Here is a 27,507-nt window from a genome sequence, read left to right on the forward strand (position 1 = left end):
TAAAAAGGTTAGACTTCTCTTGTTATGTTTAACTAACCTTGTCTCTTTTTTTCCAGTAGTTGTGCTTCTCCCCCACTCTTTCTCTCTCTGCCCCACTCTGTCCTCACCTTGTCAGGGACTCTGGCAGGCGGCGGACCCACATGCACAGCACGAAGGCAGGATTATGATCAACAGAGGTTTATTCTTTAAGGCACGGTCAGACGGTCCAGGTCATACACAAAGGGCTCGGCAAAAGTACAGACAGGGATCAGGCAAAAACTCACGGTCAGATAGTTAGTCCAGGATCAGGCAGGATACACGGAGACACAAGAGACTCGGAACGCTCATGAAACTCGACTACACTGAAGGAACACGAATACAACAATCTGGCAACTGGGGTCTGTGAGTGGTGAGGCTATATACTGGTACTGATTACTGATTGGTAACAGGTGTGGATACTGGGAACCGGAGGGTGACGACTGGGTAAACAGGAAGTTAACAAAATAAAACAGGATGTGGCGTGACAACAAGACATGGCGTGACAACAAGAAACAACTAGAACAAAAACACAGATCATGACAGTACCCCCCCCCCCCATGGCGCCTTCCACGGCGCCCACGGAAGCCCCCCCCCCCAAACCAGGGCGGGCGGAGGGTGGTCCCAGGAGGAGGGACCGAATCCCAACCCCTCAAGGCAAACTAGCAGGGTGGGTGGAGGGAGGACCGGAGGAGGGCCAAAACAAGAGTCCACATGACCCGACAAAAGTCCACGACCAGGAAAAACAACAACGACGTCTCGCCGCTCCCTCTTAAGGCGGGTGGAGACGCGGCGAGATCCTGCCTAGCCGCCGCTGAGGCAGAGGGGCACACCCAGTGCCCTTGGGCTGGGCCAGCGTCCACGGGGATCCCCCCCAACGGCGATGTCCTCCTGGCGGACGCTGATCCAGGAGGCTGAGGAGTCGAGGCGGACGGCGCCGCAGGAGGCAGCGCCATCCAAGCAACAGGATGCGCCGAGGGCGAGGCCACCAGTCTGACAGCCGAGCCAAGGACGAGGCAGGAACCAGCGGCATCCTCCTTGGACCACCGCGACGAGAAACATGAACCAGCGGCGTCCTCCTTGGACCACCGCGACGAGAGACAGGAACCAGCGGCGTCCTCCTTGGACCACCGCGACGAGAGACAGGAACCAGCGGCGTCCTCCTTGGACCACCGCGACGAGAGACAGGAACCAGCGGCGTCCTCCTTGGACCACCGCGACGAGAGACAGGAACCAGCGGCGTCCTCCTTGGACCACCGCGACGAGAGACAGGAACCAGCGGCGTCCTCCTTGGACCACCGCGACGAGAGACAGGAACCAGCGGCGTCCTCCTTGGACCACCGCGACGAGAGACAGGAACCAGCGGCGTCCTCCTTGGACCACCGCGACGAGAGACAGGAACCAGCGGCGTCCTCCTTGGACCACCGCGACGAGAAACAGGAACCAGCAGCGTCCTCCTTGGACCACCGCGACGAGAGACAGGAGTGGGTGCGGCCGGAGCCGGGCCGCCAGGAACCGATGCAGGTGCGGCCGGAGCCGGGCCGCCAGGAACCGATGCAGGTGCGGCCGGAGCCGGGCCGCCAGGAACCGATGCAGGTGCGGCCGGAGCCGGGCCGCCAGGAACCGATGCCGGTGCGGCCGGAGCCGGGCCGCCAGGAACCGATGCCGGTGCGGCCGGAGCCGGGCCGCCAGGAACCGATGCCGGTGCGGCCGGAGCCGGGCCGCCAGGAACCGATGCAGGTGCGGCCGGAGCCGGGCCGCCAGGAACCGATGCCGGTGCGGCCGGAGCCGGACCGCCAGGAACCGATACAGATGCGGCCGGGACTGCGGCGGGCGCAGCCCCCTCCTGGAGGTCCGCCGGGACTGCGGCGAGCGCGACCCCCTCCTGGGGGTCCGCCGGGACTGCGGCGGGCGCGACCCCCTCCTGGAGGTCCGCCGGGACTGCGGCTGGCGCGACCCCCTCCTGGAGGTGCGCAGGAACTGCAGCAGGCGCGACCTCCTCCTGGAGGTGCGCAGGAACTGCAGCAGGCGCTGCCTCCTCCTGGAGGCCGGCGGGCGCTGCGGCTCCGAGGGTGACAGGGACTGGAACGACCTCTCTCGGGCCGACAGGAACGGGGACTGGAACGACCGCTACAGGGCCGACAGGAACGGGGCCTGGGGCGACCTCTACTTGGCCGACGGGAACGGAACCAGAGACAGGAACGCCCTCAACTTGGCCGACGGGAACGCCCTCAACTTGGCCGACGGGAACAGGAACTGGAACGACCTCAACTTGGCCGACAGGGACAGGAACTGGAACGACCTCAACTTGGCCGACAGGGACAGGAACTGGAACGACCTCAACTTGGCCGACAGGGACAGGAACTGGAACGACCTCAACTTGGCCGACAGGGACAGGAACTGGAACGACCTCAACTTGGCCGACAGGGACGGGAACTGGAACGACCTCAACATGGCCGACAGGGACGGGAACGACCTCTACTTGGCCGACAGGAACAGGAACGACCTCTACTTGGTCGACAGGAACAGGAACGACCTCTACTTGTTCGACAGGAACAGGAACGACCTCTACTTGGTCGACAGGAACAGGAACAGGAACAGGAACGGCCTCAACATGGCCGACAGGAACAAGAACGACCCCTAACGGGCCGACAGGGACTGGAACGGCCGCAACATGGCCGACAGGGACTGGAACGGCCGCAACATGGCCGACGGGAACTGGGACGGCGTCCTTACTAGCGCCGACGGGAACAAGAACGACCCCTAATGGGTCGACAGGAACTGGGACGGCGTCTCCTCCGGAGCCGGCATGACCGCTTACAGCTGCCAAGCTCAACGGAGTAGACGTCGGGCCTGATTGGGTGGAACTAACAGATGTCAGACGGACGGTGCCCTCTGACTGGGACAAGGACTGAGCGTGACTGGACTGGACTGGGACGTGACTCGACTGGACCTGAGCGTGACCGGACTGAACGGGAGCCTGAACTGGGCTCGACTGGGCTGGCCTCGACTGGGCTGGCCTCGACTGGGCTGGCCTCGACTGGGCTGGCCTCGACTGGGCTGGCCTCGACTGGGCTGAGCTCGACTGGGCTGAGCTCGACTGGGCTGAGCTCGACTGGGCTGAGCTCGACTGGGCTGAGCTCGACTGGGCTGGGGCCTGAACTGGGCTGGGGCCTGAACTGGGCTGGGGCCTGAACTGGGCTGGGGCCTGAACTGGGCTGGGGCCTGAACTGGGCTGGGGCCTGAACTGGGCTGGGGCCTGAACTGGGCTGGGGCCTGAACTGGGCTCGACTGGACTGAGGCCTGAACTGGGCTCGACTGGGCTGGGGCCTGAACTGGGCTCGACTGGGCTGGGGCCTGAACTGGGCTCGACTGGGCTGGGGCCTGAACTGGGCTCGACTGGGCTGGACTGAAACCTGGACTGGGCTCGACTGGAGCGGGGCTCGACTGGACTGAGACCTGGACTGGGCTCGACTGGACTGAGACCTGGACTGGGCTCGACTGGACTGAGACCTGGACTGGGCTCGACTGGACTGAGACCTGGGCTGGGCTCGACTGGGCTGAAACCTGGGCTGGGCTCGACTGGGCTGAGACCTGGGCTGGGCTCGACTGGGCTGAGACCTGGGCTGGGCTCGACTGGGCTGAGACCTGGGCTGGGCTCGACTGGGCTGAAACCTGAACAGGGCTCGACTGAACGGGAACAGGGCTCGACTGAACGGGAACCTGAACAGGGCTCGACTGAACGGGGGACCGAACAGGGCTCGACTGAACGGGGGACCGAACAGGGCTCGACTGAACGGGGGACCGAACAGGGCTCGACTGAACGGGGGACCGAACAGGGCTCGACTGAACGGGGGACCGAACAGGGCTCGACTGAACGGGGGACCGAACAGGGCTCGACTGAACGGGGGACCGAACAGGGCTCGACTGAACTGGGGACCGAACAGGGCTCGACTGAACGGGGACCGAACAGGGCTCGACTGAACGGGGGACCGAACAGGGCTCGACTGAACGGGGGACCGAACAGGGCTCGACTGAACGGGGACCGAACAGGGCTCGACTGAACGGGGGACCGAACAGGGCTCGACTGAACGGGGGCCCGAACAGGGCTCGACTGAACGGGGGACCGAACAGGGCTCGACTGAACGGGGGACCGAACAGGGCTCGACTGAACGGGGGACCGAACAGGGCTCGACTGAACTGGGGACCGAACAGGGCTCGACTGAACTGGGGACCGAACAGGGCTCGACTGAACTGGGGACCGAACAGGGCTCGACTGAACTGGGGACCGAACAGGGCTCGACTGAACTGGGGACCGAACAGGGCTCGACTGAACTGGGGACCGGACAGGGCTCGACTGAACTGGGGACCGAACAGGGCTCGACTGAACTGGGGACCGAACAGGGCTCGACTGAACTGGGGACCGAACAGGGCTCGACTGAACTGGGGACCGAACAGGGCTCGACTGAACTGGGGACTGGGCAACACACGGCTGAGCTGGGGACTGGGCAACACACGGCTGAGCTGGGGACTGGGCAACACACGGCTGAGCTGGGGACTGGGCAACACACGGCTGAGCTGGGGACTGGGCAACACACGGCTGAGCTGGGGACTGGGCAACACACGGCTGAGCTGGGGACTGGGCAAAACACGACTGAGCTGGAGACTGGGCAAAACACGACTGAGCTGGAGACTGGGCAAAACACGACTGAGCTGGAGACTGGGCAGCGCGCGGCTGGACTGGAGACTGGGCAGCGCGCGGCTGGACTGGAGACTGGGCAGCGCGCGGCTGGACTGGAGACTGGGCAGCGCGCGGCTGGACTGGAGACTGAACAGCGCGCGGCTGGGCTGGAGACTGAACAGCGCGCGGCTGGGCTGGAGACTGGGGACCGCGTGAGAGCAGGAAATCCTCCCAGGGGAACAACCATGGAGCTGGGCAGGTTGGTGCAGGCACGACGGTCCGACGGGGCGGAGAGGAGGAAACCGAAACCATCGGCGGTGCGACTGGCGCTGGCGTGGTGCAGCGCGCGTCGCTTAATTCATCAAACTTCGCGCACAGTCGCTCATAGAGGCGATGAACGCTGGGGTGATCTAACGCGGTGTCATCGTCCTCCAGCGTCAATATCGCCACCTCCACGGCGATGCGCTGGTTCTCCGGGTTAATCGCCCGTCGGTAATCCTCCGCGAGTATTTCAAAATAAACACGTAAGTCGCTGGGTAGCTCGGCGCAGGTGAACTCCATGCTCCCTCGGGAGATTTAATGTTCGCCGTAAAAAACAAGAGAAAAAAAACAGTCACTGACCTGACCGGAGGCTAAGTGCTGGCTGGGTCCAAGTTTGGCCAGATTGTTCTGTCAGGGACTCGGGCAGGCGGCGGACCCACATGCACAGCACGAAGGCAGGATTATGATCAACAGAGGTTTATTCTTTAAGGCACGGTCAGACGGTCCAGGTCATACACAAAGGGCTCGGCAAAAGTACAGACAGGGATCAGGCAAAAACTCACGGTCAGATAGTTAGTCCAGGATCAGGCAGGATACACGGAGACACAAGAGACTCGGAACGCTCATGAAACTCGACTACACTGAAGGAACACGAATACAACAATCTGGCAACTGGGGTCTGTGAGTGGTGAGGCTATATACTGGTACTGATTACTGATTGGTAACAGGTGTGGATACTGGGAACCGGAGGGTGACGACTGGGTAAACAGGAAGTTAACAAAATAAAACAGGATGTGGCGTGACAACAAGACATGGCGTGACAACAAGAAACAACTAGAACAAAAACACAGATCATGACACACCTACAGGTATCATCGGACTCAGAGCTTTGTGTCTGTGATGGGCAGCTGCGGATCCAATCATCCTGCCTGTGTCCAGTCCCTGGTCCAACCATCCTGCCTGTGCTCTGTTGTTGCTTGTTTTTGTTGCTGTGCTTTTCTCTCTCTCTATCCCCTCACCCCAACCAGTCAAGGCAGATGGCCGCCCACATCCAGCCTGGTTCTGCTGGAGGTTTCTTCCTCATTAGAGAGGGAGTTTTTCCTCTCCACTGTTGCTGTCAAGCCGGGCCATACTTTTTTCAACTGCCCGAGAACATCCTGCTCTGCATGTATCTCCACCACTTACATACATACAGACGCAGGAATCCCCTTCAAACGAGGATCTGCCGTAACAGCTTGACCCTCCTCTTGAGAATTTGCAGCTACAGAGTGACCTCCATCTGGAGGACCACCAGCCGCAGAATGAAAACACCTTGGATCATCACCAACCTCAGAATGTAACCTTATTAGATGTCCACCATCTACAGCAAAGTCCTGATGAAGATGATCATCAGCAACACACTGTTATGGATAATCATCCCACAGCCAGTGGAATTCAGTCAGACAAGGTACACTCAATCCAGAATTTCGATGCTTTACACACCACTTCTGGTGATGATAAAGTCTCCAATCAATATGCAGGAAACGAGAGCAAGTATAGTGAGGATGATAGTTATGATGAGGAATCAGAGTGCAAGTGAGAGCTTATCCTCAGACTTTAGCCCCTCCAGACTGACTGTGGTCAGCGGAGCACAACAGCTAGTTCTCCGGTGACCCACAGTCAGGGAAAGCGCTTGGATGATAAACCATCCCCCACATAATAAGCTGCTTAAAGATTGCTACATGGAATGTCCGCAGCATAAAATCACATAGCAATAGGACAAAAGAAATTAATTTATTGTTGAATATGTTGGGATAAAGTAAGTATATCAATAGGGAATAATTCAGCAGATGGAGTCGGGATATTCTTAAGATCACAAGACATTATCAGAAAAAGAGATATTATTCCTGGTAGATTGTTAATGGTTGATTGCTTTTTCAGATAAAAGAAATATCGTATTCTAAACGTATACACAGCTCCTGAAAAAACAATAAAAGGTTAATTCTTTAAGCGATTAAAAGAACTCTTATTTGTTGGATATAGTATTATTTCATGTGGAGATTTTAATACTGTGGCAGAAAGTATCGACAGAATTGGCCCTACTAATTTTAAATTAAAACACTGAAGGCAAACTCCTAAAAGAAATATGTAGCAACTTGTGTGGAGTTGTTTATCCTCAGAGTATAAAATTTACCAGATTTGATTTATAAACAAAAACTCGAATAGACGGGATATGTCTCATCAGATTTCCAAGTTCAAAGCAATACTACATAATTTTTCCAATCATCTTCTGGTCACAGCCTCTGTATATTCTGACCCTTATACCAACAAGGGTTTCTGGAAATTAAACACTGGGATATTGAAGAATGCAGAAATAGTCAATAAGAAACTTTCTGAAAGGATAAGAAACACCCGCTGGTTGATTAGCACAAGGAAGGCTCCCTGTCACGGCCGTGGTATCTTGGAGCTGCTACGTGAAAACAAAGCAGTGTCCCATGATCTACTGCGACGAGGATGAAACCCAGCAACATCTCCTAATTGACTGCTATCGAGTGCAGGAGGTTGGGTTTATGCTGAAAAGCCTGGGTCTAGACTTTGAAATAACTTATAACTCCGTTATGTATGGGATACTGGAAGAGAGATGGACTCCACAAAAATCTGAACTCTTCCAGTGGATCATCTTCATGGTTAAAATTCGACTTTGGAAAACAAGATGCATTATGGCTTTAAAACAGACAGTTATTGACAGTGACATAGTTGTAAAACAAACACTTCAAGAACTAAGACATACTGTAGAACTATGGACAAACATAAATCTCTCCCATGGCATTTATTGGATTTGTAAATATGCTCTTTGTCTCTTGTTTTAGTCTATTTCTAATTATTAAGTCTGCAAAGCAAAGATTGTTGGCATCCTCACTGTTAAGTGCATCTTATGGTTAGTATTTTTATAATGAAAATGATAGCTGGGATTAAAGGTGATACTAGTGCTACTAGTGCTATTATTGCAACTGGTCAAAGGATGCTGGTACTAATTTTAAACCTTTTCAACCTGCATCAGAGTCACAGTGAGTTGTTGTCACTTTGAATCATTCTGACCATCTGATGTAAACTTTCTCTGATGATAAACATTTGTGTTGTTTCCATTTCTTGGTCTGGTTGATTTGTGTCTGATGTGAAGCAGAGCTGGTTGATTTGTGTCTGATGTGAAGCAGAGCTCAGAGGTTCCTAGTGGTCAGTCTGTCCAGCAGCACCAAACACACCTGGACTGCATGTAAAAATGTAAAAAGGTTGGTATAAACAGTTTCTTTATTTTATTGTATTGTATGTTCAGATGGGAATAATATTCCTTATAAATAATAAGCCGGCTATTTAATTATTCAGAAGTCCTAACAGCTCCAGTAGTCGTACCGAGCCTTTTTTACTGGTCCATATATTAGTCTTTCACCCTGTATACAACCTTGTGAGTCCATCCATCCATCTATCTTCTTAACCGCTTACTCCCTAGTGCGGGGTCACGGGGGTGCTGGAGCCTATCCCAGCTGGCTACAGGCGAAAGGCAGGGTACACCCTGGACAGGTCGCCAGTCCATCGCAGGGCAACACATAGACAGACAAGTTTACTCACAAACTCACACCTACGGGCAATGGAGAGAAGCCAATGAACCTAACGCACGTCTTTGGACTGTGGGAGGAAGCCGGAGAACCCGGAGAGAACCCACGCAACCACGGGGAGAACGTGCAAACTCCACACAGAAAGGCACCAGGGCCGCCTCCGGGAATCGAACCCAGAACCCAGAACATTCAGTGTTCTGGGTTGCTACCCACTGCACCACCGTGCCGCCCTGTCCATCCACTTTCTTAATTAATGCCACATCTCAATCAGTTTTCTCTACTCTTGCAGCAGATCTTCTTGTGCGGGAGTTGTCTCTGAAGTGGATGGTCTTTTCTTATGAAGTTGATGTACTCAGACTGTGAACAGCAGCAACAGTAAACCCTTGCTGCCCTGCCTGCCTGAATTGCAGTATGGGAGGATTTTGCTGGCTTAGTCCGGCAATCCCAGTGGTGCCTCAAAAAGTTACGCCCCTAAAGTAGGGAGAAATGGTAAGTAATGAGTGGCAAGCAAGGTTCACTCACTGGCGTCTTTACTCAAATCAAATTATGCATAAACATACACATATACTTACAACATACACATAGCATATAAATGAACAAATACATTGTGTCAATAGGTAAGAGTGTGATGATTTTGAGCAAGAAAAAAAAACAGTGATAGGTGATTGGAAGTAATATAAAGCTAGAGAGCTAGAGCACACACCAGAAGAGATGCTTGGCCTTGCCTGTTCTGTGGCTGTAGGTCGCCTTTAGTGTCAGTTGGTCCAGATTCAGCAGGAAGTGCTGCCTTGATGCAGTAGCCAAGACTGCAATCCAGTCCCAATTTTGGTGTTTGCGGTCCAAGTTGTGGTTATTGATTAGATAGGCAGACCTGAGTCACGTTGGGGGGTCAGCTGGTTGTCCCAGAAAACAGCACTACTGTACATCTCAGCCAAAAACAAGAAAAACTGGCCTGGTCAGTATTGAATTAGACTAATTCAATCAAAATAGTGAGTTACTTTCTAATTAAACAAAATCGTAGGTTGTTTGAAGTTCTACTTACAAAAATTAAAAAACCATAAAGAAAGTTTGAGACCTCATAAGAATAAAAGGAAGACTAACAAACTTAAGGAGAAGTAGAGGGGATCTGCTTGAAACAAAGTTTTCCCTTATTATATGTCTTATGGGCATCGCTGAATTTGCAGGCAGAACGATTTGAGCAGTCAATGACTTGGCTTCAGGATAATGTTGCGCCTCAATTTATTTTATCAAATTATCCTACTTAACCTAATCCTGAATTTGGATTATTTTCTCTTTTCATCAAGATCAAAGTCCCCATCACACATTAACTAAACAAATAACATACTATGATTATTCTATTATTCAAATCAAAGTGAAGGTTAAAATGATTGAACACAAAATCAAATACATGTGGTTATCAAGGTCTCGTGTGACAATGCTGCAACAGATAAAGTATTATCACATTTTTGTGATACAAACAGTAAAATCGCAAATAACAATAACAATAAAAAATGACTTAGCCTGGAGATCAACAATCAAACATATTGTTACGTTGAGTTAGCAAAGTCAAATCAAACTACATGTGTACTGAACACATTGTTGTGGGTTTCCTGACAGTTAACAGTTCCAGTGCATCCAAATTAGAACTTTGTGTCTGAATGAAAGTCTTTTCCTGCTTAATAAGTCTGCATTCCAGAGTTTTCTTAGTCCTAGTTTTCTTGCTTTCTTTAGTGGCTGGTTGGGGGAGTGTGAGAAAGAGGCATTGTCAATTGAGTTATGAATCGGTTTCTGTTCTAGTAAGAGATAAGAAAGAGGGGAAATTCCGGTAGATTTAAGGTGGTGTCACACTAAGGCTATCTATTGTCTTTGATTTCAAACCTTGAGTCCTGGAACCATATGTGTGATGTGGTTTTAACCAACAATTCCTTTTTTTAGGTTCTGTAAGTCTCTTTATTCCAACTCCCTGGCCTCCACACTGTGTCTGCCCACTGCTCCTCCAGGGGATTGGTTAATTAAATGCAGGGAACAAATTTCATTGTGACATTGGGACACATGACAAATAAAGGATTATTTTGATTATTATTGAAACATCATCACACAATTATTAAAAAATCATTTCAATCAACAAGAACAACCCTATGCTATTGGTGTCATCAAATCAGTCAAAACAGGTCAATTAGTAAACAACATGAAAACATTCTAATAAAGTAAAATCATATACATTATTAGAAAATTATGTGTATATATGAAAATCATTATGGTACTAGTGTAACATAACATCAATCATGTAAATGTTTCATTAGATTCCTCCTCCTCTTCCCCTCACTTTGAACTTTCTTTTCCTGTCATGTTTTCTGTTTCTCCTGCTCGGATTCGATACTTCATTACCTTGAATCGCTTGAATTCCTTGACATGTGACATAGCAAAATATTACTATACTTCTGTCAAAGTGAAATGAAGTTATTTACTTGAGAGCAATACATTTGTGTGTCAGCAAATTACTGACATGAGAAAAAGATTTTCCACACTGTTCACATGAGTGATGTTTCACTCTAGTGTGAACATGTTGGTGTCTCAGTAAATTACTGGGGCGAGAAAACGATTTACCACACTGTTCACATGAGTGAGGTTTTTCTCCAGTGTGAACATGTTGGTGTCTCAGTAATTCACTAATACAAAAGAATCCTTTTCCACACTGTTCACAAGAGTGAGGGTACTCGCCAGTGTGAACATGTTGGTGTCTCAGTAAACTTTTTTTGTTAAAAAATGCTTTTCCACACTGTTCACATGAGTAAGGTTTCTCTCCACTGTGAACACGTTGATGTGTCCGCAAGTTATTGATCCGAGAGAACGTTTTTCCACACTGTTCACATGAGTGAGGTTTCTCACCTGTGTGAACATGTTGATGTATCAGCAAGGTACTGATCCGAGAGAACGCTTTTCCACACTGTTTACATGAGTGAGGTTTTTCTCCAGTGTGAACACGTTGATGTGTCATCAAGTGACTGAGCTGAGAAAAAAATTTACCGCACTGTTCACATGAGTAAGGTTTCTCTCCTGTGTGAACACGTTGGTGTATCAGTAAACAGGTGCGGTCAGAAAATGCTTTTCCACACTGTTCACATGAGTGAGGTTTCTCTCCAGTGTGTCCACGTTGGTGTCGCAGTAAACAACTCCTGCTAGAAAATGCTTTTCCACACTGTTTACATGACTGAAGTCGCTTTCCAGTGTGAACAAGAGAGTGGCCTTTCAAATCCTTTGTCCGGCGGAAAGCTTTTCCACATTTAGTGCAGGTGTACGGTCTTTCTACTGTATGAATTAGCTGATGGCTCTTTAGGCTACCTCTTGCAGTGAAGGTTTTGCCACACTCAGCGCAGCTGTATGTTTTGTCTTCAGCATGAAACTTCCGATGATTTAACTTTGATGGTCTGGTGAAGGTTTGGTCAAATTGCTGGTAGAGATACAGCCTTGAAGCCCTTCTTCCTCCGTGTTTCTAAAGTGACAGATATAGAAATAGAGAAAATTAAATTATCAAGGCAAAAGTAGTTACAATACCAAAAGACAGCAAGGTCTTCCAGAACTTCTGATGCCTCTGATTATACTGTGATATGTTTATTATGTTGTGCTGCTCTGTGTCACTGGGACATAATCATTGCTGGGCTGTGGCAGTCTAGCCAACACAAACACAAGAGTGAAAGTGAGGCAGGACAAGGTAGTTCCAAACATCAGAAAAACTAAAAAATGGACCAAATCCAAGAGGTGCAGCTGCAGTAACACAGACAGGGTTTGAGTATGAAGTATAATGTTGCTGACTGTAGCTGCGTTTGTGTGTCACAGATTATTTGAACTTATTTGACTGAACTGATGTTTCATCCTTTTATAGCAATGTGTGTCATCAGGTAAACCGGCTCTCAATGCAAATTGTGCTTTAATGCTGGCCCGATCGGTTCAGGTCACTGACAATGATTGTTGGTCACAGAACCATCTCTTAGTTAAGCTGCAATAAACAAAGTCCCCCAGCAGGGGGGGGGCTTAATTTATACAATGAGCTTCTCTGTTTCCTTTTATCTTTTCTAGCCAATAAACTCACATCATTGTTCTATGTTTACCTAACCTCGTCTCTTTCTCTCCAGTAGTTTTGTGTCTCCCTCTCTCCCTTTCTCCCCCACATGTATGTCTGTCTATCCACTCACCTCAACCACTGTTGCTGTTAAATAGTAGGCTTGCTGTATGTGAGACTTGTTGGGTTTAGTTGTGTAAGGTCTTAAACCTTACCTTGAGATAACTTTGTTGTGATTGGGCGCTATATAAATAAAATTCAACTGAGCTGAACTGCCATGAAGTCCAAACAAGTCAAACAGCCTCCATTAGTCAACCTAGTAGGGAAACGCTGTATTATTGATTGTTATATCCAGGGGTTCAGACTTCAAGCACTATGGGATACTGGCTCCCAAGTACCAGTAGTGAGTGAAGAATGGAGAACCACATGTGCCACAATCAAAACTGAGAGACATCTGCAAACTAACTGAAGGACCTGAAGACTTCAAATTACACAGCTGCAAATGGACAGGATATACCATTTATAGGCTGGATTGAGACAACTTTTAGGCCAACTGCAGACAGTACTGCTCAGGAAGAACCTGAGGAAGTCCCAGTACTAGTCAAGACAGGCAGACATCTAGCTCACAGCCTATAATAGGTTGTGTGCTGTGCTTAACATCCAAAAATCCACAGACAACAATATCACTCTAGCAGGAAGAACTGTAGTGGATCCATTGAGCCAGGTTCAAACAATGTATTCAGCTGGTGCATCTGAAAAACACATTCCCATTACCTCCGTGTCTGTAAATGAGGTAGGATTAAACACTGTGACGTCTGGTGACAGTGTGTGGGACCCTCCTTTTGACTTGAAACATCTTTGAGCATTTTTTTTACCTGCATCCGTTCTGATTGACAGAGAGGAGGGTGCCTCGTTTTCAGAGTTAGACATTGAAATTGGAAATACCCAATGTGCAAATAAGTGAAGGGCTACTTCCACAACCTCATTGCTCAAGGGCAGATACAGAAGTCTAACTCGTTCCTACTTTTCACCATGTGTGCGTGCGGAAAAAAGCTGGCAGTTTGTATAGTAGTTTTTGTATAAACTACAAATAACTGATTCGCAAAACTCCTGATCGACAACCAATCTTACGAGTACAGGTCATCCTTGACAGTGACAGCTGGTTTTCTGTATTAGATCAAGGAAAGGTTTATTATCAGGGCTTCATGAATGAGGCCTGCAGGCCATTGATGGTTTTTGTAATGCCATGGGGCCTTTGAGTGTATGACAATCCCATTTGGACTGATGAATGCCCCGCTGCATTTCAATGCTGCATGAAGGAGTGTCTAGAGAGTCTAAGAGACAAAAGTCAGTCAGTCTTTTGAGGATCATGTGCAGTGTGTGCTGCTGCAACTAAGGAAGTATAGGATAAAATAAAAAAAAATGCCAAATGTTTCATTGGTTCCACGGGTTATATCTGTGATCAGCCAGAGGAGGGAGCATCGTGACAACTTCACTTGTCAAAAAGACTATGCAAGCTGAAGTCCATGTGCACAGTGATTTATTTCATTCCTCCCTTTTCAGGTATAAAACATAGACCTTGTTGCAAACATGATTATGTGTTATGCAAAGTAACGTAGATTTGTTTAGCATTTGAGACGAGCATTTGTTGTGTGTAATAGTAGTGTAAATACTCATGGAGTTAGCTGTTGGCTGTGGTGGATACCATCTATTTTTTGCAACTTACATCGCTACGGGACAGTGCCAGTTAATATATGCAGAATTAATTTTAGGGTGTAACACTCATGTTTGTTTGCACTGCCTATTACATCATCAATCTAGCAGCGCAACAAGTGTGAAAATAAGCAAACATAAGCTCAGAACCAAGGTAAACTAGTAAAAGTAAAGATGTCGATGGTACAGAGACTGGTGAGTAAACCAAGCAGCTTCATCAGCCTGTCTGTGAGTTGGACGCTGTTCCATTAATGGAACTAACCTGTTGAATGAGGCCAAATCCTTTTGCTGCTGTGGAGTTCAGGTGTTGGATATTACAGTGTTAAAAACATGTAAAAGAAAAAGTTTCTATCACCAAACATGAAAAAAGGAATTGTTTAATTCAAATAACTAAGCCTCTGTGTGATTTCCTTATGTTATGTGCACATAGGTTTGTTTTTAAATGCAGTGATTTTAAAAGTTGTTTTTAGTTCATACAATAATCTGGGTCAAAATACGATAAAGCAATATGTTACTGTTACTTTAAATTTATTTCCCATCTGGCAACAATGATGGCCACTGAGTTCTTAGCTTAAATCATGTTACTATATTGATCAGATGGATGCAGCATTAAAAAAAAACACTGCAGGAAGAGACAAGACAATTGGGCATGAATCTGAAACCAGGAGCTTCCTCTCCAGCAGAGCTGCCACGTGATGTTTAAGCAGATCAGCTTTAAACTTAGTAAGAAAAGTGTGATAAAGTCAGATAATGTTACTGACTTTACATCTGCTACATAGGAAGCGAGCTTCATAGTTTTTTTTATACTAAGTATCTTCACTGAAAACATTTAATGGAATAGTTAAACACTTTATAATTACTGGAGACCCGTCCTCGTCTCTTTGGTTAACGCTTCAGCACTGACCGATTTATCTGTGGATTCAGCGGGGTCGTAGCTCCGATGATGCTGGTTCCGGTTCTGCTCATTTACTGCTCTGTGGTAGTTGTGGTCGCTAATATCCAGACCTTGGGCTTCTATAATGTTGATCTTGATGTGGTTCAGGTCACTGATATCCGGATCTTTGGTATCCTCTTTAATGTCACCCTTGATGTGGTTCTGGTCGCTAATACCCGGACCTTGGGTTTCTATATTGTCGATCTTGATGTGGTCCTGGTCGCCAATATCCGGATCTTGGGTTTCCTCTTTAATGTCACTCTTAATGTGGGTCTGGTCGCTTATATGCAGATCTTGGGTTTCCTTTTTAAGCTCGATCTTGATGTTGTTCTGGTCGCTAATATCCGGATCTTGGGTTTCCTCTTTAATCTCGCTCTTGATGTGGTCCTGCTTTACAAAGTTCTGGTCATAGTTCATAACGTCCGATTCCTGGTTCTCCTGCTTCACACCGCAGCTCCAGTGCTGCTGGTCAACAAAGTCCGGGCCCAACGTCTCCTCCTTTACCTTGTGCCTGTTCTGATCCTGATCGATAAGATTGTGGTCCTCGTCCGCTTTAATTCTGACTTTTAACATACTCGGGCCCATCAAACCTGACTCGTGATTTTCTTCTTTTATTTCCCTGCTGTTCAAGATTTTGTCTGAAGCCACCATGTTGCGTCTTTTATGTTGTCGCTTTGTCGGAGTCTCGCGATAAGCGCGTGCTTGTTCTTCTTCTTGTTTTTTAAATGGCGGGTGGCAACTTAACTTACCCACTTAAAGGTACATTACCGCCACCCACTATGCTGGAGTGTGGACCAGAGTTGATTAATCAGGGAAAATGAATAAACAAACAAACTAAAAAAAACTAGCTAAATTCTATCCAAGCATTGTGTTGTCTTATTCAGCTTTGTGTGTCCCAATCTTAACCTTGATATATTGTCTTCCTTTGTGTTTCCTCCCGCTGCCCTCATCTTTTCTACTTCCCTCTGTATACAGATGTCTGCCTGTTCGTCTTTTATCCCAGTTATTTTTCCATTTGTTGATGATTTTACTTTTAATTAAAGATTTCACTTCTGCCTTACTAATATTGACATCCACAAACTTTTCCTGTTTAATTGCTTCCTTTGCCAGTGAGTCTGCCATCTCTTTCCCTCTAATCCGTGTGTGTGCGAGGATCCACATAGATGTAATCGCTATATTTACCTGTGCTAACATAAAGAGTGCTTCATAAATTTCATTACGTATATCCTGCCTACTCTGAGATGAAAATGTTTTTATTGAAATTAAAGCTTAGCTGGAATCTGAGCATATAAGGATTTTGCTTGGTTTCATCTGTTCTACCCACTGTAATGCTGCTGTAACGGCTAACAATTCTACTGTACAGTATATACTGCAAGATGATCTGATGTTCTTTTCTTAATGGATACCTGTAAACCTAGGATGGTAAATGCAAACCCTTTTTTTCCTGTATTGGGATCTGTATTGGGATCTTTGGAATAAGTTCTGTGTAAGTTTCAGTAAATTTGTGATATAACGCATGAATTCATTCCTCCACCAACACGGGTGATTGTCCTGGTCTTCTCGGCAGATGGGCGCTATTTAACATGTCTAGATCGACTGATACTTGTGGAAATAACCATGGAGGAGTTGCTGTCAGTGTCACTAAATGTTGGGTGCTCGTTTTTTTCTTTCTCTTCTTCTTATTATTACCTGTCCAGGGTGTACCCAGCTCTCTCCCCCATAGCCAGCTGTGATAAGGCTGTTCTATTCCTCTTTTTCTCGGTTGAGAGAAGAGACCATTTCAACACATGTAAACAAAGTCTATTGTTTGCAGTTTTTATTGGTTGCTTTGACCCAGCTGTCCAATGAAACAATACATTTTCTTGACAGTTTACACACAGGTCTAAACAACTGCTCCAATGTCATAATGACGACTCTATCCGTGTCAAAACACTTGAAATATGCTGCAGCACAGGCTAATTTTACCTTCAAACAATACAATTTGCAACCAAGTATATTACACGACCAATCAGTCATAACACAGTGGACAATAAAATACAAAACACTGATCTCAGAGTTAATCAGTGCTTCACTGATTGTCACTGTAGCCTGGATAAAGATTTGATTTATTGGATCATGACATTCGTTTTTCAAACTGTGGCAAAAAACTGATAAATTGTAAATATTAAAGAAAATACGTTTAAACCAAAATATAGTCAAATTTATTGGAGGATGAGACACAGCCACTATTGATACTCAGTCTCTGCCTTAGACCTCCTCCATCCATGCTGATAACACAGACCTGGTTCCATTTTGAGCAAATTGAAGATTTTTGTGGAGGAGTGTCAAACAGGTGCTTCATACTGGTCTTGCTGGTTTCTAATAGTTAGGAACAGATGGTTTCTCTTTGGTCACCAAAGCTAAAACCATGGAACTTGGACTGTTTGAATGACATCAGTGTTAACTGTTTTTGCAAAAGAGAGGAGAAAATGTGTCAATCCAATGAGAACGGGTTTACACATTTACTAGACGTGTCTGATGCTCTGCTGGAATAATTATGATGAAGACTGAAACTAAGTGGAAACCAGCAGTGGAAACTAGTTTCGTAAAAATGGTCAAAGCATCTAATAAAAAATGTAAATGTTGGACTCTGACCATGGTGACATCACACTGATTCCACAGCAGATAAGGACGCAAGTCAGATGTTCTACAGATGAGATCAAACGTTTGTTTGATTTATATTTTGTGATGAGTTGAAACAAACTGCTTTGGGGAAGAAGTTAGTTGACTTTACCTGCATGTTTCTGTCATTTCAGTGTGTAAATGACCACTGTTCACGTTTGTGGGGCCTCTGCACACAGGCGAGTGTGCAAACAAAGTGAACAGAGTCACAGCTTCACCGCTGCCGATTCCATTTTTATACACAACTTGCTTTTATGCGGTGAAGTATCCCTTTAATTTCCAGACACCAAGGGCAGCTACACAGTAAATTTTGTGTTAACCATTAACATGCTGTATTCACTCCACTCTGCAGCATTCAGCATTCTGATTGCTAAGATCAGCGTATGTTGCATTTAGTTGTCAAAATAGTTATTATTTTCATTATGAGTGACTTTAGTATCAGGATGTGCAGTACAGGTACAAAACTTTAAAGTTCAATTTATTTCAAATGGTGGGATAATTTTTTTAAAAACAAAGGAAATGAGCAGAGACCCTATTATTTGTCTGCCAAAGAATGTCTGTAAGAGAACTCCAGGGTCCTTTCACAGAACACAAAGACCCTGGGCTGGTTCTTTCCTAATTTTTGACTAAGCCCAAGCAGGACCAACGATGCTACTAAACAAGGAAATCTGATAAAACAATTTTCCTGGTGCGTCTCCCAGCATGTTTGTATAATTGACTAATTAATTGATTAATTGATTAATCTGATTTCACAGAATAGAGCAGACCACTTGTTCACGAAACAGTCAGGGACAATTACGCAAAAGACACAAAAAGCATATTCAGTCTAATACTTTATACAAACCACAAACCACATATGACTCACAAACAGTGGGAGAGAGAGAGAGTGGGGGAGAAACACAACTGCTGGAGAGAAAGACAAAGAGAGACAGAGTTATTTAAACATGATGGGAGGTTATTGGACAGAAGAGGTAGAACGAAACAGAGGAGCTCATTGTATAAATGAAGTCCCCCAGCAGTCTATGTCTATTGCAGCTTAACTAAGAGATGGTTCCTGTGACTAACAATCATTGCCAGTGACCTGAACCATCTCTAACTATAAGCTTTATCAGAAAGGAAGGTTTTAAGCCTGATCTTAAAGGTGGAGAGTGTGTCATCTTCTTGAACCTAAACCAGGAGCTGGTTCCACAGGAGAGGAGCTAGGTAGCTAAAAGCTCTGCCTCCCGTTCTACATTTAAAGACTCTAGGAACCACAAGTAGCCCAGCGCTCTGAGAACGAACTGTTCTGCTGTGAGCATAAGGAGCTATGAGGTCTTTAAGATAAGAAGGAGCTTTATCATTGAGTACTTTGTAGGTGAGCAGGAGAATTTTAAATTCTATCCTACATTTTACAGGCAGCCAGTGCAGAGAAGCTAATGTAGGAGAAATGTGATCTCTCTTTCTAAGTCCTGTCAGAACTCTGGCTGCAGCATTTTGACTAGGCTGTAGGCTTTTTAAGGAGCTGTTAGGACATCCTACTGTATGAGTAAGCAGTTACAGTAGTCCAGCCTAGAGGTAACAAATGCATGAATCAGTTTCTTTGCATCGCTCTGAGAGAGGATGCTTCTTAGCTTTATTATCTATTTGATTGGCTATATTTCTAAGATGAAAGTATGCAGTTCTGCAGATTTGTTTAACATAGGTAACATATGATGTAAGATCTATTTTACAAAAATGACACCAAGGTTTCTCACAGTAGAATTCGAAGCTAATGTTATCTCATCCAGGGTGGCTATCTGACTTAAAAGTATCTCCCTTTGATTTTTAAGCCCAACAATAAGAATTTCAGTTTTATTTTAATGTAGTTGAAGGACGTTTTGGGACATCCAAGATTTGTTGTCTTTTAAACAACTTTAAATTTTGACTAGTTGATGTTTGCTAAAGCTGTTTGCTTTAGTTCCAAAGACAAATGTAGTAGGGATGGTTCAATTGATTGTGCAGGAAAAATGAATCAAAATTAAGGGGCTTTGAAACCACACACACAGTGACATCTGGTGGTGCACTGCAAGTATATCATCTGCTTTAACCAGCCTCCTTGTCCCTGCTGTACTTAAATACGTACATAATGAAAAGCATCAAAACAGTTTCTGATCAGTGTGTGAGAAGTGCTTGTGTTACATTGTGAATAATAAGTAAAAAGTGAGAAGGGGTGTGCTTGTGAAAAAGGGCTAAAAATCAATACATGGGATATATTTTACTGATTTTTATTTAAAAACATGTGACCCAGTACTTCAGTGGGTGCTCTGTTCGTGGAATGTGGGGTTCCTTTAAGTACCTAGAAAGTAATTATTAGGCCATTGTCATTCAGCAGCAGAGCATGAGCATGTATGGTGATGGAGATCGTAATCTTTACCTCTGAACCTTCACTGTAGCACTGACAGTTGTGCTGGTCGCCTGCTGCTGAGCACCCACATCCCTGTCCAGCAGGGCCCACGGACCGCCATCCTCCAGTTGTTCAGAAGAATACCGTTTATTATTTATAGAGAGCAAACCCCACCTAGCCCATCTCCTGCATTGTGTGTGTTGGATAAAGTACAGAGGCCAAACACACTCCTCCTTGCTTGATCACCACACACCTGCGCCTAACAGCCTTATACCAAGGTATCTCACCCACGTTAATGGTCCTTTAAGCCAGAACTGCACTATTTCTATCCTAGCGATGATTGAAGATAGGGATTAATTCACACGCCTGGGTGCAAGACCTCGACGCAGAGTGCGTCCACCTCAACATTATGAGGGTTATGAAAATGACCTACCCAGACAATATCACCTATAAATAAACAACAATACGTAAATCCACAAAAATATAAAATAAAAACAAACCTTGTGTCTCGTCTCAAGGGACTGTTAAACAATATTTATAGCCATTTACAGTCTCGCTGTCGTCTGTACTCTGTTACACGCCACTCAGCACACAGCAACACTGTAGCCGGCGCAGGAAGTGCGCTGTCAAAATAAAAGCATCTGGCGGAAGTACCAATGCATTCTGGGTTATGTACAACCTTTTCAGATGATCCCAAGCCACAGAAGGTTTCTTACCAGAAGGCATAGAGCAATAAACATATTTCGATTCTAACAGGGCAACAGAACTGGTCGGGAAACATAATTTAGGATTCATTTTTCTTGTATAAAGAATAGCGCGCCCAGTTGTTCAAACAGATGAGTGACCTCTGAACCCTGGTTGGACCAAACAATTCATTTGGCGCTTTAGACGTCATCAAGCACGTGATCACTCGCCCCGGAACGTTGTGTCGAACTACTCCCCTTCGCGAAGGTAGAACAAGCGCCGAAGAATCTTGCGGTAATCAAACGCTAAGCTATCCTAGGCACCGCTGAACATGCAGTTTTAAGCTTCTAAACGCTTCAGGAACAGTTTAACGGCAATACCCATACCAACTGTTCCCTGTCCTACAAGCACTATTTTACACCTTTACTAACAATAAAAGTGCGTCACGTTATTGTCAAAGCAAATCAACCAAAACTAACAATTATGGATTAAAAAAAATTTAAGCATAGGCGCCTCAGCAACAGGTCTATTATCCTTTAGTTCAGTGTGTGGCTCTTAAAAGAGCCTTTGTGTGGTGCTCGTAGCAGCGTCTACTTGGAGCTGGTGTACTTGGTCACCGCCTTGGTGCCCTCGGACACCGCGTGCTTGGCCAGCTCCCCGGGCAGCAGCAGCCTGACGGCGGTCTGGATCTCCCTGGAGGTGATGGTGGAGCGCTTGTTGTAGTGCGCCAGGCGGGAGGCTTCGCCGGCGATGCGCTCGAAGATGTCGCTGACGAACGAGTTCATGATGCTCATGGCCTTGGAGGAGATGCCGGTGTCGGGGTGGACCTGCTTCAGCACCTTGTACACGTAGATGGCGTAGCTCTCCTTGCGGGTCTTCCTCTTCTTCTTGCCGCTTTTAGCGGCGGTCTTGGTAACGGCTTTCTTGGAGCCCTTCTTGGGCGCAGCCTTGGCGGGTTCAGGCATCTTTATCGCACTTTCGTACCGAACAAATGTGACGTAAGAGCCGGCGCTTGCTATTCTTATACAAACTCTATGCAAATGTTGCTGTGTGTTCCCCGTCCTGTGATTGGCTGAGCTCATCTGCGGGAGAGCGCAGTTCCCTTGGAAACAGTAGACAGTGCAGCCGAATTCCTTTCCAAGAGGAAGAAAACGTTGCGTCATTGTTTATACATTAATGGCGGGCGATACTGCAAGCTTTGGTGTCGATCCGATATTAAGTAAATACTGGACAATTTAAGCATGATCAAATATAAATATATTTTCATGACTTTCGGGTGTTTGTTTTTTTAATGTATTATTAATTTAATGAAACACGGACAAAGTTCAACAGCTATAAATATATAATATAAATTGGTGGTGTTGCCACTGCATTTAACTGCCTTTTTGCAGATTGTACAGGTTGCTGTTTAATTTCGGCCACAAAATAGAACCGTGCTAACTGCTACTCTCACTGAGTCACGTAACAGGAGGAGGGGGTGCCGTGTGTGTCTGCTTCGCTGTGGCACTTACTACAGACAGCATCTTTATTTGTAGAAAACCTGCAGCGCTCCAAATATTGTAGAACAAGTTATGTTGATCACACCCATTAAGCCATGGAAAAGGCTTTATACAACCAGTGGGACCAGAGAATTTAAAATTAAGACTTTTTAAATTCTATATTTAAATTTTATAAATCACCGAGATTATACACATCTATATAATACACGATGACCATCGCTGCACTTTCGCCTTAAGATGTAGTGTAACGTTTCTTATACTGCAGTTCAACGTAGGAAGTGGCTCATAGCAGAATGTGTGGCTCTTAAAAGAGCCGTTGGTTATTGCTGTTAGGGGCAGTTTAGCTTCCGAAGCCGTACAGGGTTCGTCCCTGCCTCTTCAGGGCGTAGACCACGTCCATGGCGGTCACCGTCTTCCTCTTGGCGTGTTCGGTGTAGGTGACGGCGTCACGGATCACGTTCTCCAGGAAAACCTTAAGCACGCCGCGAGTCTCCTCGTAGATCAGACCCGAGATACGCTTGACACCACCTCGGCGAGCCAGACGGCGGATCGCGGGCTTAGTGATGCCTTGGATGTTGTCACGGAGAACTTTACGGTGACGCTTGGCGCCTCCCTTGCCGAGTCCTTTTCCGCCTTTGCCGCGTCCACTCATTGTCGATCACTGATTGCGGTCTGGTAGAATGAAGTCGCTTGGGGAGAGTCTGGTCTATATTCACTGTGTGAGGACGTGAGTGGAGACAGGGGCGGGAGGCGTTTCATTCTATGCAGTCCGTCATAGTTTCAATGTGCGTCACCTGATGGTCTTTAGTTTTCAAATCCTTGGATTATTAGAACAAAACATACTCAATAAAAACACATTAATATTACTGTGACTCATTTAAAAATATCCTGTCATAAGTTGTGTCTTCTCTGAAAAGCCACTGTAAGCTTCATGTGGGCTCATAGTAAAGAAAAATGTACATGCTAATAACTAACTCATTCTTTTAAGATTGTTAAATGTTACATTAACCACTGAAGTTGTCTTAAGTCTGATTTTTTTACTATAGAGCATGAACACTACTAAAAGATACAGTTGTTATTTAATTTTATATTAATTTATATGGCTTTAAATGCAACAGGAAGCAGCTTTTGTCACAGAGTTACAAGAGAACATTTTTCGTATTTCATTGTGTTTGACATCTTTCACAATCATTAAGTGTTTAACACGATGACAAATGTTCTAAAGTGACTCCTTTGTACTTTGTGGGATACAAGGAATTAACTGTGGATCATCAGCGTCATGTTCATATTGTTTATTGTATTATATTGCACTGGAAGAGAAATGGACACCAGAACATCTGGAACTCTTTCAGTGGATCATACTTTATAGTCAAACCTTAGAAAATATGTACAACCAATCAGTGAGCAGATTATAATGCAAATAAAGTGATATAATGGAGACAGAAATAAATCCCTTTAGGTGTATAAACACTGAGTGTAGTAGGTAATTATTGATGACAGTGTTGCTGCTTTCATTATTATTAGTGTGATTTAGTGTGATGTTTTTTATTTCTGGATATGTTGGTGGATGTAAAACTTGTAAAACTTAATGCAGTAAAAGTAATAAAGTCATAACAATCTGCTTTCCTGCGTTTTCCAGCTGATATAACAGGTGTTTGCCCTCCAGTTGAAGTGTTGGCTCTGAAAAGAGCCTTTGTGTCAGAATCGTTGTGGACCGAGCCGCTCACTTCTTCTTGGCCGCGGTCTTCTTGGCTTTGGGCTTCGCTGCCTTCTTGGCCGGAGCCTTCTTGGCAGCAGCGGCCTTCTTCACCACCTTCTTGGGGCTTTTTGCTGCCTTCTTGGGGCTCTTTGCCGTCTTCTTCGGGCTCTTGGCCGCCTTCTTGGCCGCTGCGGGCTTCTTCGCCTTCTTCGGGGACTTCTTAGCGGCCGCCGGCTTCTTTGCTGCCGCTGCTTTGGGCTTCTTAGCGGCTGCGGGAGCAGGCTTCTTGGCCGCGGGCTTCTTGGGCTTGGTGTCGGTCTTCTTGTTGATCTTGAAGGAGCCGGACGCGCCGGTTCCTTTGGTCTGGATCAGGATTTCTTTATTGACCAGGTTCTTGATAGCGATCTTGACCCGAGAATTGTTCTTCTCTACGTCGTAGCCTCCGGCAGCCAGAGCCTTCTTCAGGGCGACAATGGACACGCCGGTCCGCTCCTTGGACTCGGATACGGCTTTAACGATCAGCTCACCTACGCTGGGGCCGCTCTTCTTGGGCTTGGTGGCCTTCTTTTTTGCGGCTTTGGCCGGGGCTGGAGCTGCAGCTGGAGCTTCTTCTGCCATTTTCTCAAAGTAGCTTCCTTCTCACGATACTAGAGTCAGAGTGTAAAGAATCCTAAGCAGGAGGCGGTTCTTAAACACACTATGAGAACCGCGGAGACTCAATCGGCTCGAGCTCCTCTGGGCGCTGTGACATCGAGACACTTGTGTTTTCTCTGCACCGATTAAACCGCTCAAAGTCACCGAGAGAGAAGCGCCGAAGGCGGACAGTAAAGGGAGCCGATAGCGGACACGCGTGACTTCATGTCCAGATCATGTGGAGCTCGTTCGGTGCCCGCGTTCTGTCCATGGAGCCTCCAGACTTGAGCTACTCCGCGTCCTGAACAGCGCTACTCTGATCATTTCTGTCCTAAAATCACTGAAATTGGATCAAACAAGCACCAGAATCGTTTTCCTGCTTCCCCACGTGTTGGTTCACAGAGTGAAAGTAGAAGCAGCATCAGTCGAAGGTCGTGTTAAAATAAACAGAAGCTTTTGTTGAGGCAGCAAACACACGAAACTCATGGATGAGTTTCAGTCACTTCCTCTTAATACTGAGGACAATGAGTTTGATCCATGAACTGCAGCGAACGGTTTAATGTGTGATTTGAAATGTAGCAAACCTTAGCGAAAACTATAAAAACTATACTATAAAAATAACTAAAAATAACTAAAAACTATACATAACCTTCGCCTAATCTGTTGCCATCTCTCATAACTTCCTTCTTACTCGGTGCTCCCCGTTCTTTTTAGTCTGTGTCCTGGTTGTGTTAAAGTTTTGTCTGAGCTTTGTTCATAAATGTTGTTGTCACCTGTGTGTGCATTCATTATGTTAGATTTGTCTTCCTGCCTTTGCAGTGTTTTTAAGTTTGTGTAATTTCTGATTGTGTATTCTGCTTTGCCCTGCTATGCAGTGATTATGAGTTAAGGTCTTTGTCTTTATTATTTGTGCTCCTTTTTAAATTTAGTTATTAACATATGTGGTATGAGTTTGATCTTCTCCATAGTTGAGGAGAAAAAGAATCAGGATAGTTTAGGATAAAGAGCTCAGAACATGATGAGTGAGAGGAACTTCCTGTCAAGACTGATTTCATGGAGCCACAATGTAGCAAGTCAGTGTCCCATGATCCATTGTGATGAAGATGAGACTCTGTTAATCAACTGTTACAAGGTCCAGGAAGTCTGGAACATGCTGAAAGTCCTGAATTTTAAAATAACTTAATAACAGCTTGCTAATGAGACAGTGGAATAGACGTAGATGCACAGTTAACAGTTAAACTTTGTAAATTAATGTCAGAACCACGGAGATATGGGGTGCCAAATGTAAAAGTAGCACCTATAACTAGTTTTCTCACATTTAACTAAATGACACATGTTTTCTCACATTTAGTTAAACGTGCAAAAGTCTAAATGTAAATGTTAAATATAAATATAAATGTTAAATGTTAAGTCTAAATGTTAAATGTTAAATGTAAATGTTAAATGTAAATGTTAAATGTTAAATGTAAATGTTAAATGTAAATGTTAAATGTAAATGTTAAATGTTGGCCGAGTGTAAAACTGAATATTCATGAATGGGCAAGTAGACTCCATCCCTACCCTCAAACAGCGCTGGTCTCAGATCAGAGACGCGAACTCAAACACGTCAAACAGTACGCATAGCTCCGCCCACATCTGACTCTGGATCGGTGCACGAAAATACTGGAGAGAAGCCTGAAGTCGAAGCCATCATGGCCGCCAGCTCCGACTCCCTCCTGTTGGGGGAGATTGAACGGGCTGTAACGGCAGGTGTGCGGGCTGAGGCTCCGCTTCAAACTGCCGTTCTGTCGTAAACACCATTAATGAGGAGTCAAGTAGGTTTAAAAAGAATATTTCTGTGGCGCCGGTGGAGAATTAGTTGGCTAACTATACTAGCTAGCCGAAGTTACGTCCAGGCTAAAAACAAAAGTTTCCAGATCAGATGTGGGCGGGGTTTGCGCGCACAGTTTGAGGTGATTGAGTTCGCGTCTCTGATCTGAGACCAGCGCTGTTTGAGGGTAGAGATGGAGTCTACTTGCCCATTCATGAATATTCAGTTTACACTCGGCCAACATTTAACATTTACATTTAACATTTAGCATTTAACATTTAACATTTACATTTAGCATTTAACATTTACATTTACATTTTTGCACATTTAACTAAATGTGAGAAAACATGTGTCATTTAGTTAAATGTGAGAAAACTAGTTATAGGTGCTCCTTTTACATTTGGCACCCCATACGGAGATGTCGGACCCACATGCACAGCTTCAGACAAGGTTGAAGGTTGGACGGTAGCAGGCTTTATTCGATACAATCACGGGCCAGTCAGGTAGGGTCATACAAGGGAAGGCTCAGCGACAGTACAAATAAGGTGCAGGCAGGCTCAGGTCGAAAACAATCAGGAACGTTACCAGGTAATCACGGCTGAGGCACAGACAAGGAGCAGGGATCGGGAACAGGATCGATATACGAGGTACGCAAACACGGCAATGTTGGAACGTGGTGAGTACACGCGACAATCTGGCAACTGGATAGTGTGAGAACTGGAGTTTATATGCTGGAGAGTGATTACTGATTACAGGCAGGTGTGCATGATGAGAACCGGTGATGACGTGAAACTCCTGAGGAATGAACAGAACAGGAAGTCTTTCAAAATAAAACAGGAAACTGCCCAAACTGTGACAATCAAGTTGTATAATAGTACTAAAACATATGACAATGAACATGA

At 46.0% G+C, this 27,507-nt stretch overlaps 4 protein-coding genes across 4 annotated transcripts; all 4 read right to left on the reverse strand.

Annotated features, from left to right (window-relative positions):
* Positions 1–9,063: 9,063 nt before the first annotated feature.
* On the reverse strand, positions 9,064–15,969 carry LOC114861329 (zinc finger protein ZFP2-like). Its single transcript, XM_029160422.3, has 2 exons — positions 15,228–15,969; positions 9,064–12,043 (listed from the first exon to the last, which is right to left on the reverse strand). The coding sequence occupies exons 1-2, from the start codon at positions 15,906–15,908 to the stop codon at positions 11,015–11,017; spliced, it is 1,710 nt and encodes a 569-aa protein (XP_029016255.1). The 5' UTR covers positions 15,909–15,969; the 3' UTR covers positions 9,064–11,014.
* Positions 15,970–20,799: 4,830 nt separating this feature from the next.
* Positions 20,800–21,996, reverse strand: LOC114861392 (histone H2B 1/2-like). Its single transcript, XM_041072144.2, has one exon. The coding sequence runs from the start codon at positions 21,927–21,929 to the stop codon at positions 21,555–21,557; it is 375 nt and encodes a 124-aa protein (XP_040928078.1). The 5' UTR covers positions 21,930–21,996; the 3' UTR covers positions 20,800–21,554.
* Positions 21,997–22,757: 761 nt separating this feature from the next.
* LOC114861402 (histone H4) lies at positions 22,758–23,143 on the reverse strand. The gene has a single exon (XM_029160555.3). It carries the CDS (start codon positions 23,113–23,115, stop codon positions 22,804–22,806), a length of 312 nt encoding a protein of 103 aa, XP_029016388.1. The 5' UTR covers positions 23,116–23,143; the 3' UTR covers positions 22,758–22,803.
* A 597-nt stretch (positions 23,144–23,740) lies between these two features.
* Positions 23,741–25,483, reverse strand: LOC114861390 (histone H1-like). The gene has a single exon (XM_029160535.3). It carries the CDS (start codon positions 24,778–24,780, stop codon positions 24,187–24,189), a length of 594 nt encoding a protein of 197 aa, XP_029016368.1. The 5' UTR covers positions 24,781–25,483; the 3' UTR covers positions 23,741–24,186.
* Between the last annotated feature and the right edge of the window lie 2,024 nt (positions 25,484–27,507).

Source organism: Betta splendens, chromosome 9 (assembly GCF_900634795.4).
Source record: "Betta splendens chromosome 9, fBetSpl5.4, whole genome shotgun sequence".
Taxonomy (NCBI): Eukaryota; Metazoa; Chordata; class Actinopteri; order Anabantiformes; family Osphronemidae; genus Betta; species Betta splendens.